Below are 11,655 nucleotides of genomic sequence, written 5' to 3'. Positions count from 1 at the left end.
GCCGCGCGGCCTACGGAGACTGCAACGCCGGGCGTCGAGGCAGTCGTTGATATGACTTGCGAGCGCGCATGTTCAGAACCATATTACATAGCTTTTTATCAGTAATCAACTCTGGCCGAATTTTGAACATTTTAAGACAAACATGGATTAGCCATGTTAATACAAATTTGGGACCCCATTCCGTCAGCAATCTATGTTCAGGGAGTCCTCAATATCCCTGAAAAGCTAAAAAGGAACCATGGAACTGTAGCCTGTGTGATAATTATTGGACCACCTACGGCGGGATCACCTGCGGCGATCAGGCATGTTGTTGCGTCATTGGGGGTTCCTTTGCTGATCCGGGACCAACTGCGCGGGTCAGAATGGCTCCCGTGTCAGGGAGGGGAACAATGTGGTATGACATATCCTTCTAATGGTCTCCGGATTGACCTGGAGATCCCGCCCCGTGTCGCCAGAATGACAGCCAGAGAACACTTCGTGATAGGACGGAGTGGCCCTTCAGCCCTTGACTAGAACCGTCAATGTGCCCCTGGTGTTCTACTCAAGGGGCCCCTTGCCCGGAAGGGAATCAGGGGTCTCATGTTGAACAGACTGGGTCCAAATGAACTTAAAAATACGAACAAGGTCATCCCATGTTTGCCTGAGAACTTTTATTTTCTCAGAATAGCTTGGTGGAAAATGTTTGAATGTTCTGAAAAATGGAAAAAGTGTTCATCAAAATGTTTGGACATGCCTGCCCGCAACCTCGAGAGCAAGGTCATCAATGGCCTAGGTTGCAGCTTCCGTAAAACCGAAGGGCGTCCGCCACTGTGAGTGCCACTACGCGGCGGGCACCGTGTTTATTTGTCTTCTGAGCAGATTAAGGGATAACGGACAGCTACAGTGACACGAAAAATAAAGATTCTACCATTGCCTCTCTAGTTACACCATCAGGTTCCAGTCCCACTTCACGGCGCTTTAATGGCCAATCCGTTATTGTCATCAGTCTAAAAATCGCACACGTGAAATACGCGTCCAGACTGCCCTCTAAATGTAAGCTTTGATGTCCTGAAGCGTTCAAAGATACTTCTTTCAGGAGCGTCATCATTTCCATCTACCCGCTGACCGCGGCTTAATATTGGCTGTTGAGCAACGCTGCGCAGGCCTGGGGAGACTGCAACGCCTGGTGTCAAGGTTTTTGTTACTCAGATTTGCGAGTGATATCACACAACTTGCATTATTAGCCGACTCATGTGTTCAAAGGGTAATTATTTCAGAAGTGTCGTCATTTTTGTCCGACGGTGGGTCGCAGCAAAAAATTAGCCGCTAGACTAACGCTGCGTAGACTACGAAGACGGCAACGCCTGGTATCGAGGTTTTCGTTGCTGAGATTTGCGAGCGCGCATGTTATAAAATTGGCATTGCGTATACACCCACCAAAACGGAGGGCGGCTACCCACCGGGCTCATACACCCTCCAAAACAGACGGCGGTTACGCACCGGGCTTATACATCCTCCAAAAACCTTTCACATGGTTGTTCGTGTCAAGCAGATTGGCAGCCTTAGAGGGAATAGAGTGCAAAAATGCAGAATCCCGTCCAAAAAGTTGGTTCTATTCATGACAGACATAAAAAGATCCCGAAATCAATTAACTCACTCTGAACCATTTCTATTCTAATCACGAATTTTCGGGCATCGGGCCCGTATCTCCAGTGCATGGATGGTAAGCGCGCTGGTTTCGCACGCGGTAAGCCCGGGTTCGAATCTCGACGACAGCCGCTGCGAAGTGGGTGGCTTCGTGGTCTGTCGGTGCGGCGTGATGGTGCCAACTCGCTTCACTTCAAAGTGGAATGAATTCTAAATATGGTTTTTCATATCGGACAGCACCGTAGTTTCTAATGCTAGGGAGAGGGAGTACACACCCTACAGATATATTGGGGGTCCCGTGAAGGTTGACCGTAAATCTAAATGAGTGTGACACACTGCATAACCAGTGAAAATGACGCATATGAAGGTGGAGGCATGTAGAATTACGTTCGGCAATTGCGCGTAAACATTCATCGGCGCGTATTCGACTGCTGCTCAAAGGCGAAGGCGCCAAAGCCAATAGGGACAGAACCTGAGCGGTCATGGGTGCCGCAAGAGACCAACACAGTGGCTCCCGTCAACAAGGGTAGGGTCCTCAGAGCAAGCAAGAAGAACTCAAGACCAAGGTGGTGGGCCCCTAAACAATCGGTGGTGCCTCGACAGGCTGACCTATGAAGCCCCGGTCATAGCACAGGACCCTCCGAGCACAGGGCATTATTCAAGACTATAAATTAATACCCCTGTGCAATCAAGAGTGCACGGGCGGGTTAACAACACGAATTTCGATAGGAGTGAAAAGCCAGCCGCAAATGAGACCAAAGGGAGAGAGCCCTCGATCAAAGAAGGGGGCTCCTGAGCATCGAGCATCTCCGTGCCTTATCTTATAAGAGCCCTAGCAACGGCACAAGGCCCTTCAAGCAAGTAGAAAGTACCTGAGATTTATATGAAGGACCCTTGAGCAACTGAGTGTACTCTGACATATGCGGCCCCGGAAAAAGTGTATGTAGCCTTTTGGGTGAATGGGTAGAATCCGTGGAGGATAACCCGGCTGATCAACAGTGCTCAAGCATGGAGGCAGATAGCGTCCCAACAGCACATTGGGTCCTACTAAAAAATGGGAAGAGATCAAGGGTAACATGGAAAGCTTCTCAGCGATCAGATTGACGCAGCAAGTGGACATATAGGAACAGGCAGCCAGCAGCGTAATGCCCCTAGACAGCGTAACGAGTTTCAAAAGTTCCCCCAAGCAACACTCTCAATCAGCGAAGAATGAACTTCGCTTACTTATGAACTCTCTACTTTTGCTACCAATGGTTCTTAGTCATCTGTGGGCCCAAATGCATCCAATTTTGTAATGTGTTTTTGTTGTGAGGAAACTGCGTCCGTCCGGCCGGTCATGGACCCCTTCGGAGCTTTTAGGTTCCCTCAGCATGGTCCATGGGACATGGTCCTGTGCCCCCCCCCCCCCCCACACCCTCTGCATCTGCCACCGGCCCGAACAGGTGAATAAATGGGACCCGCTAACAACATAGGGCCATTCATTCAAATAAGAAATACTCACGACGCAATGTGTAAGGCTCTGAACGATCGAGTGCGCCAGAACAGGTTAACATATAGGGCCCGCATGAAGAGCTTGTGGCCCTCCATTCATGTAGGAAGTATTCAAGATCCAATGTAGAGGGCCTCTGAATGATTGAGTGTGCCCGAGCGGCTTCACAGATAAGGCTCCCAAAAAGAGCGTAGAACCCTCCATTCAAATAGGAAGTATTCAAGACCCAATGCAGAGGACCCTCTAATGATCCAGCGTATCAGAGCAAGTAGACATATAGGGCCCGGTCAAAAGCGCAGGGCCCTCCATTCAAATAGGAAACATCCAAGACCCAATGTAGAGGGCCCCCGAATGATTGAGTGTGCCCAAACAGGTTAACAAATAGAGCTCCCAACAAGAGCGTAAGGCCCTCCATTCGAAGGAGAAGCACTGAAGATGGTAAGTAAACGGCTCCAGAATGATGAAATGTGCCCGAGTAGCGTATCAGGAGCCCGACAGGAGCGCACGGCGCCTTCATTCAAATAAGAAGTACTCAAAACCGAGGGTGGAGGACCCCCGAAAGATGGAGCATACCAGAGCAGATTATCAGGTGACCCAGACAGGAGTGCAGTGCCCTAAATTCAAACACCAAGACCCAATATAAAGGGCTCCCGAACAATCCAATGCGGCCGAAGCGGCACACAGATGGGGTCCCCGACAAGTGTGTAGGTCCCTCCATTCAGATAGGAAGTACCCAAGACATAACGTGGAGGGCCCCGGGATATTCGAATGTGCCCGAGCAGGTTAACAGATTTTCTCATTCTGTATATTTGCTCATTCTCATTCTCACTAGACTTTGTCCAGGCCGTATTTTGGCATCTTCCCTGTGAAGGCCGATGCCTTCTCAATGACCCAAAATGCCTTCCCGCTCGTAGAATTTTGCATCCCCAGGAAAGACAATGTTGAAATGAACGACTAGTTCTGGGAGGCTGGATAGCCTTATTTGCCGAATGACATAGATGAGTCGAATAGGCAAGATTGCGCACCAGTGGAAACAGCTATAGATGCATATCTAGCAAAGCAGCCATGGCATTCGAATAAAGAGGAAGAGTGATAACAGCCTCCATCTTTACCCCCCTCCCCCCCGCGGTCACCGAGCTTGCTTTCCAGAAAAAGGTTCCTGAAGTACGCCCTGAGCTCCCCTCCACTTATCGAGGCGTTCCTGCGCCTGTGGTGATGACCTTCATCGGCAAATGTGCATCAACATCAGGAGAGCCAGACAGCCCGTGTGGCATCCTAATGAAGTTTCCGGATCCTTGTGGCGATCACCTAAGCCGGGCAACGTATATTTTTAGGTGTGTTCTTCAGAAGAACGGAGCGCCAATAAGAGACATTTTGCACGGACACAACGCAAACAGGTATTGCAACCACGCGTGAATGATAGCCAATTTCACAACGCACGTAACCGCCATTACAATCCGCGTCACAAGCTCTCACACCGACCGCCGGAAGAACGTAAACACCCAGCCAGGGTATAGTGGGTGGGGAGCTCACTGCTTCCCGGTCACAAAATCCGCTGCGCGGCACCTGCCCCTCACCGGCGTAGATGACGGGCTCAGCATCGCCGCGGAAGAAGACGACGGCCGGCAGCGCGAACACCCCGTACTGCCGCGCCAGCTCCATGTCGTCGATCTTGACGAAGTCAATGCCGGCCGCGCCCGCCTCGTCATCGATGTGCTCGAGCTCCTGCAGCACCTTCTCGCACTGCTTGCAGTTCTTGTCGCTATCTGCGGACGGCGTGCGGCGGTCAGGGGAACGGGCGCAACTGTAGTGATCGCGGGTGGACGGACTCCACTGCGGTGGTCAGGCGAGGGGGGGGGACGGGCCTGACTGCGATGGTCAGGGGGACTGGCCGGACTGCGGTGGTCGGGAGGAGGGGGACAGGCCACAAAGAGGGGAGGGGGCGAGAGGGGGGGAGGGGGAACGGGCCTGACTGCTGCGCAGGCTACGCGAGTGATGTGCAGACACCGGCTGAATCTCGCGTGCGGTTGGGTGACTGGCAAAACAGGACTAGGTCGGCATAAAGCAAAGTCAAATACTTAACGACCTGCTACTAAGCAAATTTGTAAACTAAATTATCGAGCAAAGTAGTGTAATGGCATCAGCAGCAGGAGGAATATGCCCGACCGTAACACGATATCCCGTTATGGCGCTTACAGAAGAAGACGGCAAAAAAGTGGTCGTTTCTCTCCACCAGACGGGAGAACATCTTGCGGTTGATTTTTTCTATAGCGTCGCTCATCTCCATGTTGTCAGGGTTCGTCAGCCAGTCCAGTACCTCTTCATCATCGTACAGGTCACCTGCATAAGACATGGGCAGTGTCCTTTTTCTTCTTTTTTTTTGTCGCAGCACAATGCAAAGTCAATCTCTATGAATCAACTAGAACTGGCGAGTCGCGTTTCCATGTTGAAATATTCATTTTCCAAGTGCCAAGCGTCAATATTTTCCACGCACCATTTATCAAGCAAGACAAAGGTAGTAAGCCGCCATCAGTTTCGGGTCTATGCTATAAATGTCGCTATAAATGTTGCGTGTGTCGTATAATTTGAGCCAGAGCTTTTCCAGCGATGTCATTGGCAGGTTAGCAGTGAACATAGTTAAAAATCACCGATTGTAGCGTAGCTCACCAAAGCTGGAAATACTAGGCGAGTCTAAGACACATTCTTTGAGCAATGGCGCGACAGATTTCTGATTTCACATAATGCGCTGCAACGGTGGCTTGTTAACAAGACGCACCATCGAACTTGATGTGTTTTCCTTTCCGAAAGTAGGCCAATCCAGGAGGGTCCCGGAATCCAAACTTCTTGGCCATCAGTTTGTCATCGATCTTCACAAAGTGGATGCCATATTCGGCAGCCTCATCATCAATCATTTCCATATATTTAAGCACCTTGGGACTCTCAGAGTTATCAACATCTGAAATAAAACGAGCACCAATAAGCTGTCGCCGAAACCAGGTATATGAACGTTTGTCATATGGGTTTGAGGGAGGAAAATTACCTTGTCGTTGACGCCACTCAATATTTCATAATCAGTTGAGTCTAACCTGGTGATCTGAATGGATCTTATCAGCAAGTACATTCGTGAAATCAAAAGGTGATCAGATATGTTACAGTTTAATCCCAGCTAACTTCCGTCCTCTGATCGACAGCAAGCTCTCAAAACATTTTCGACGAATGTTCAGAAATATAAAATAGTACATGTAGCGAATGCATTTACTCACAAAAATATACAGCTAAATAGTCTTCGCTGTCGATCAAAGACAGCAGGGTGGGGCGATCAATCTCTTCAATGGAATCGTCATCCTTCACCTTCACGGCCCAGTCTAGGACCGAATTTTCGTCCGTGAGCTCCCCTGAAAGGCGAGGAGGCGCTTATCAGGGTGGCTGGCGGCCACATGCCTAGCTGACATGTGACAGATCCTGCCAGCTGGCGGCTCCCATCAGACTCAGACGGCGCAGCGGGCGCTGGGATACCACAGCAGGCGGCGGCGGTGGCTCCGATAGCGCCCAGCGACGAGGCGGACAAACAGAGCCAAGGACAGACGGTGGCCGGCGTCACACCCGAGGCTGGCACAGAGGAACAGACAGTCTACCAACGAAATTAGGGCGGAGAGTCACTGCATTCAAACTGCCGACAGAAGAGGGGTGGTTACCTAGCAACGCAGTGTAAAGGGTAGAAGAGGTATTACTGGCGAATAAATAGGCCACGAATAGAAATCGCGGTGCCTCACGTTACATTTAAAGAGATGAAGGAAATGGGCTGAGGTTTCCGGAGGTTGGTCGTTATTTCTTCTATATAACATTCCCTCTTTCTGGGAAAATACGAGCAAAGATGGAAGAGAATGGGGAGGGGCTTAGGCATACCTCTCAGATTAGGTCGGCGAGGACTCAGTGGAAATTATCTCATTATGGGGTACTCTGCATGTACAAAGAGACGTCCACTTCAGTCGCGCCCCTGAGGCAATGTACTGCTCTCCAGGCTAGCGTTTAGTCAAGAAAACGCACCCGAGCGATTAGTCGGCTGCCGCGCACGCGACAAAGCGAGAGCGCGCGTCCAGCGCGGCCCCTGTGAGCGCTGTCAGCCGATTCCGAACGGCACCGCGCGCAAGTCTGGCTAATGCACCGCTTGTGTGAACCAGCCGTGAGTAACATGCAGGAAAGCACTGCTGCGCCGGAGCTCCACCCAGAGCGACAGACAACGGACGGCCGCAAAACGGCGGACAGCGAGGCGACGAGAGCGGTAAGGAGAGCGAGAGCGAGCGAGCGAGTGAGTCGAGCGAGCTCGCCGCGCGGGGTTACGCGCCGCCCGGTTGCCCGCCGCGACGACCGGCAGCGAGCACCGAGAACGGAGATCGACAGAGAGGTACGCACGCGGTGGCGGCGGCGAGCGGCGGACGGACGGCGGCTCAGAGAAGGCCCAGCAGCGCCCAGCAGGCCACAGCACAGACGACATGCACTTGGCTCGGCGACGGAGCACTAACACTGTTCGGCCGGTAATCACCCTGCTTTCCTGGCCGTTTGCCCGGCGGCGGACAGCACTGGTACGCGCTGCCGCCATCCACCTTCATCGAGAAACACTGCTCCTTCGAGAAGGGCGCGGTGGCGGTGGTGGGGGCGGCGTCGCCTGCGGGTCACACGGAGCGCGTCAGCGCGCTGGTGGCACCCGACGGCGGCACCCTGCAGCCACGAGCGCTGGTGGCGCCTGGCACCCCACGGCCGCAAGCGCTGGTGGCGCCCGGCGGCGGCTCCCCGCAGCCACGAACGCTGGTGGCGCCCGGCACCCCACGGCCGCAAGCGCTGGTGGCGCCCGGCGGCGGCACCCCGCGGCCACAAGTGCCGCTGCGGCACGGCGCTGACGCGCGCACGGAGCCGACCTCGCGCGCGAGACGCGGACTTTCTCGGCCAAGCGACGGCGGCGGAGTCGAGAGCCGGACCAGAGTCAGACCAGTCACGCCGGCGCCAGGCCGGAGGAAAAGTGAAACCGTGGCGGCAGTGCTTTCCCGCTGTTTCTCAGCCAGCGTTTAGTGTTCCTACGCGCGGAGGAAACGCAGCCCTGCAGGGAGCTGAGAGCAATGTGCAACGAATTGCTGAGTCGAGATGTGCTTACTTTTCTGGGCCAAAACCCACTGCAGCAGCGCTTCTTCTTTCTTAAGGTCACCTAGAATATTTAGGATGGCATCGGGTCAGAGATGGGATCCGTACGAAGCAGCAAAATAGTCAAGGTTACCGTTTGGGTGGAGCAAAAGGGAAACGAAACACAAAGGAGGCATTTTGTTACAAGTCTATAAATGAACATAAAACTAACTATGAAAAACAAAGAGATACCACCAAAATCGTCACTGTTCTAAATATGGCGATGACCGCTGCCTGCGAAATACGACAGACGTTTAACAAGGACCCGAAGAGTTGAGTTATGTACATTCGTACCGTCTATCCTATTCAACAGAAGTAGCAAGGCAAATCCTGCGCACAATAAGCACGTAGAAGAACTATAGCTGTCTAAGCTGTCCCCATATCACCACAATCATTCATCGGTATTGATAGGACTACATTTCAAGTAAACGCACGGGTTGTCACAATCCCGTGTTCGGTGTACAACGCCATGAAATGACGAGCCCTTGTCGAGAGTAACGATTGTAATCGGTAATCGCCGTCTAACCATCGTAACATCAGATATCGCTTCTAGTCTAGAGGCCGTCTCCGGTGCGCTGAACTCGAAGAAACAGCCATCACAAGCCGATAACAAACGCCAACCGCCACATCTGCCTTACCACGGCCTAGTGCCTGCTACTGTAACCGGAGAGCAGCAGGCGCCATTCGGGCATCTACCGCTCCCGCAGCCTCCCCAGGCGGTAGCGGAGAGGGCTCTCACCGTTGTAGACAATGGGGACGGAGTCCTCGAAGTAGACCACCGTGGGGAAGGCGTGGATGCCCAAGCCTTTTGCGAACCCCGTGTCGGTGGTCTTCACAAAGTGGATGCCGGCGTCATCGGCTTCGTCGTCAATGTTCTCCAGCTCAGCCAGGATAGCGTCGCAGTTCTTGCACTTTTCCTCGTCTGACAGACAGCGCAAATTGGCATGCACATAACTCGTGCAACTCGCTAGGCAGGTATGCGAGACAGGGGTGAACACGTGTACACATCTGACGCGGGGTTCAAGAAAGGTTGAGAAATATATTTTTCCCTTTTCGACACAATGCATTTCGTTTGAATGGCATATTATGTGCAAGTGCTGTCCACAGGGGCGGATCCAGAGGGGAGGAGGGGGGGGGGGGCACGGGGTCATGGCTCACCATTGGGCCCCAAAGGGGCCCATTGGCTCCGAAGGGGCCAGCCGACTGAACAGGTGCATATTTTTAAAACACCAAACGCAACAAAATTGGGCGTTTTTGGATTTACAGGTGACCAAGAACGCCGCAAGCGAGAGTAAAGGGCCCACGAGTAGGCAAAAACAAAACTTTAATTATTGAAAAGCAGTTATTTGGGAATTTCAACCCGCATTACGCTATCCAGGGGCCCTATGTTATGGAGGACCTAAATGCCCACTTGCAGGGTCATTCTGATCGTTAAGCAGCATTCTACTTTGTCCTTGATTTTTAGCATTTGCTTGGGGGTCCTACGCTGTTGCTAGGCCCTCCTGCTAGGGTGCCAGGGCACTCTTGTCAAGCAGAGTCCCTCCACAGATTCTTTCCATTCGCTGGAAACATAGGAACGTTTCAAAAAGTGGGGGGCCAAGCCCAGGGCGTACTTCAGGAACTTTTTTGGAAAGCAAACCCGATGACCAGGGGGGGGGGGGGAGGGTACAGATGGCGGTCATTATTGCCATTCATTCATTCATTCAAAAATAATGACTGGTATTCTAGATATGTATCTAAAGCTATTTCTTGCTGGTGCACACTCTTGCCTATGAGAGTCATCTATGTCATTCGGGATTTAGGCCATCCACCTTCCCAAGATTATTCGTCCATTTCAACGTTGTCTTTCCTAGAGAGCCGAAATTCAACGAGCGGGTGGGCATTTTGGCACCTGGAGGAAGCATCTGTCTCCACAGGGTAGATACCAAAATATGGCTTGAGCATAGGCTGGTGAAAGCTTTGAAAATGAATCGTCAGCTCACTGTATAACCGATTTTGCATGCGCCTTCATTTCGCTGCCTGCTTTTCAAGAGATAAACTTGTGGCGGCATTTTATGCGGAAACAAATTCGGAAGCTTGAAACTGCCAAAAACTATGTGACAAAAGCCATAGAACTGAAAATTCTTCTTTGAAAGCCAAGCCACAGAATGAGGGCCCTTCTGTCATATATTCCTTGTCTGAGCCCTGCTCCCGTCCGATGTCGGTGGCCACTGTCCTGGCCCGGCTGTCTCCGAACGACTAAGCGCGAACTGATGGTATGGCTGCTTTGTTGCACATTTCTGGAGTATCACTGCTACTAATCGGAATGCAAAACATGTGTGGGACACCTGCAACAGTACCCTTTTCCGAACGATCTTTCCTTACACCACATCACCCCAGAAAAATGCCGCCGGGAAGTTTCCTACTTTAGGTATATATTGGCCCAACGGAAATTTAATTGCCTGTCATTCAGCATAGATGACTTGATCTGCTTTTGCGTGTACGCAGGGAGTAGCCAGAGCCTTGCTCTGGAGAGATCAATTTGACCCCCTGAGATCTCGGGAGCTAAAAGAGTTAGATACACCAAATTCACAGGGTGTGTCGGCCAGTTCAATGTTCAGTTCAGTTCAGTTCGTGAACTCACTTAGGTCAAAGTCTAAGGTTCCTACGTCATGTCTTTCGGATCAGATAAGGTCAAACAAAGTCAAATTCCTGGTTGGTCTCTATAACGTACCCGATAACCTAGATAACTGTTGCTTAGCAAAAAGGTCACATGTTCAATTAAGGTCAGTGACCTTGTTGGACATTTTGAAGGTCGTGGTGACCAAAATCATACAAGACTGCTCTGAGTTTTGCATTTGAATACGCGAGAAAGATTGCGCTAAGCAGCATGTTTGTAAAAACAAAATGTTGACCTAGGTCATTTTAGGTCAATGATCTATTCGGACCTTTAAGAAGTTCATGGACGATGTACAGTGCGATACCTGCTATAAAAAATCGAAATGAACACAAGAAATTATCCCATACAGCAAGCCCTATAGTAATAAAACAAATTGGTTTTGACCTTGGTGTGACCTTTATACCTGAACTTAGGTCAATGTTATTTGCTCATTCAATATTTGTGTTGCCTAAGAAAGCATCTCAGAGATGTATGGTTTCGTCTAGCACTCCATTGCTGCATCAGATTGAAGGATTCCCTAGAAGTTGACTTCGCTGAAACCATGGCCTGACTTTGACCTACCATAGGTCAGCGACCTTACAAAGTACATCTAATTTTTTTAATTCCAAACGACCTACTATTCAATTGTCTACAGCTTTGCAAAACACGGCGCGGTGCAACCGCGCCGTTCGGAAACCATTCTGGAAAAATTTTCGGAGGCGAGCCA

The 11,655-nt window shown here is 51.1% G+C and overlaps 1 protein-coding gene across 12 annotated transcripts in view; it reads right to left on the bottom strand.

Moving 5' to 3' along the window:
- hlk (hulk) overlaps window positions 1–11,655 on the bottom strand; it is a 78,979-nt gene that overhangs the window by 17,168 nt on the left and 50,156 nt on the right. For 7 of the 12 annotated variants that reach the window (XM_037224954.1, XM_037224952.1, XM_037224953.1 and 4 more), the window contains exons 18-24: window positions 9,030–9,212; window positions 8,265–8,315; window positions 7,659–7,781; window positions 6,379–6,510; window positions 5,892–6,071; window positions 5,312–5,455; window positions 4,693–4,881 (exon numbers count right to left, since the gene is read on the bottom strand). In XM_037224954.1, coding sequence (XP_037080849.1) covers window positions 4,693–4,881; window positions 5,312–5,455; window positions 5,892–6,071; window positions 6,379–6,510; window positions 7,659–7,781; window positions 8,265–8,315; window positions 9,030–9,212 — 1,002 coding nt within the window. The remainder of the gene's footprint in view (window positions 1–4,692; window positions 4,882–5,311; window positions 5,456–5,891; window positions 6,072–6,378; window positions 6,511–7,658; window positions 7,782–8,264; window positions 8,316–9,029; window positions 9,213–11,655) is intronic. The other 5 variants (XM_037224956.1, XM_037224964.1, XM_037224961.1 and 2 more) reach the window with 2 other exon arrangements.

This window comes from Pollicipes pollicipes, unplaced genomic scaffold (assembly GCF_011947565.3).
Source record: "Pollicipes pollicipes isolate AB1234 unplaced genomic scaffold, Ppol_2.1 Scaffold_4881;HRSCAF=5763_pilon_pilon_pilon, whole genome shotgun sequence".
In the NCBI taxonomy this organism is placed as follows: Eukaryota; Metazoa; Arthropoda; class Thecostraca; order Pollicipedomorpha; family Pollicipedidae; genus Pollicipes; species Pollicipes pollicipes.
Note: the sequence above shows the minus strand (reverse complement) of the source record. Positions and strands in the feature narration are given on the sequence as shown.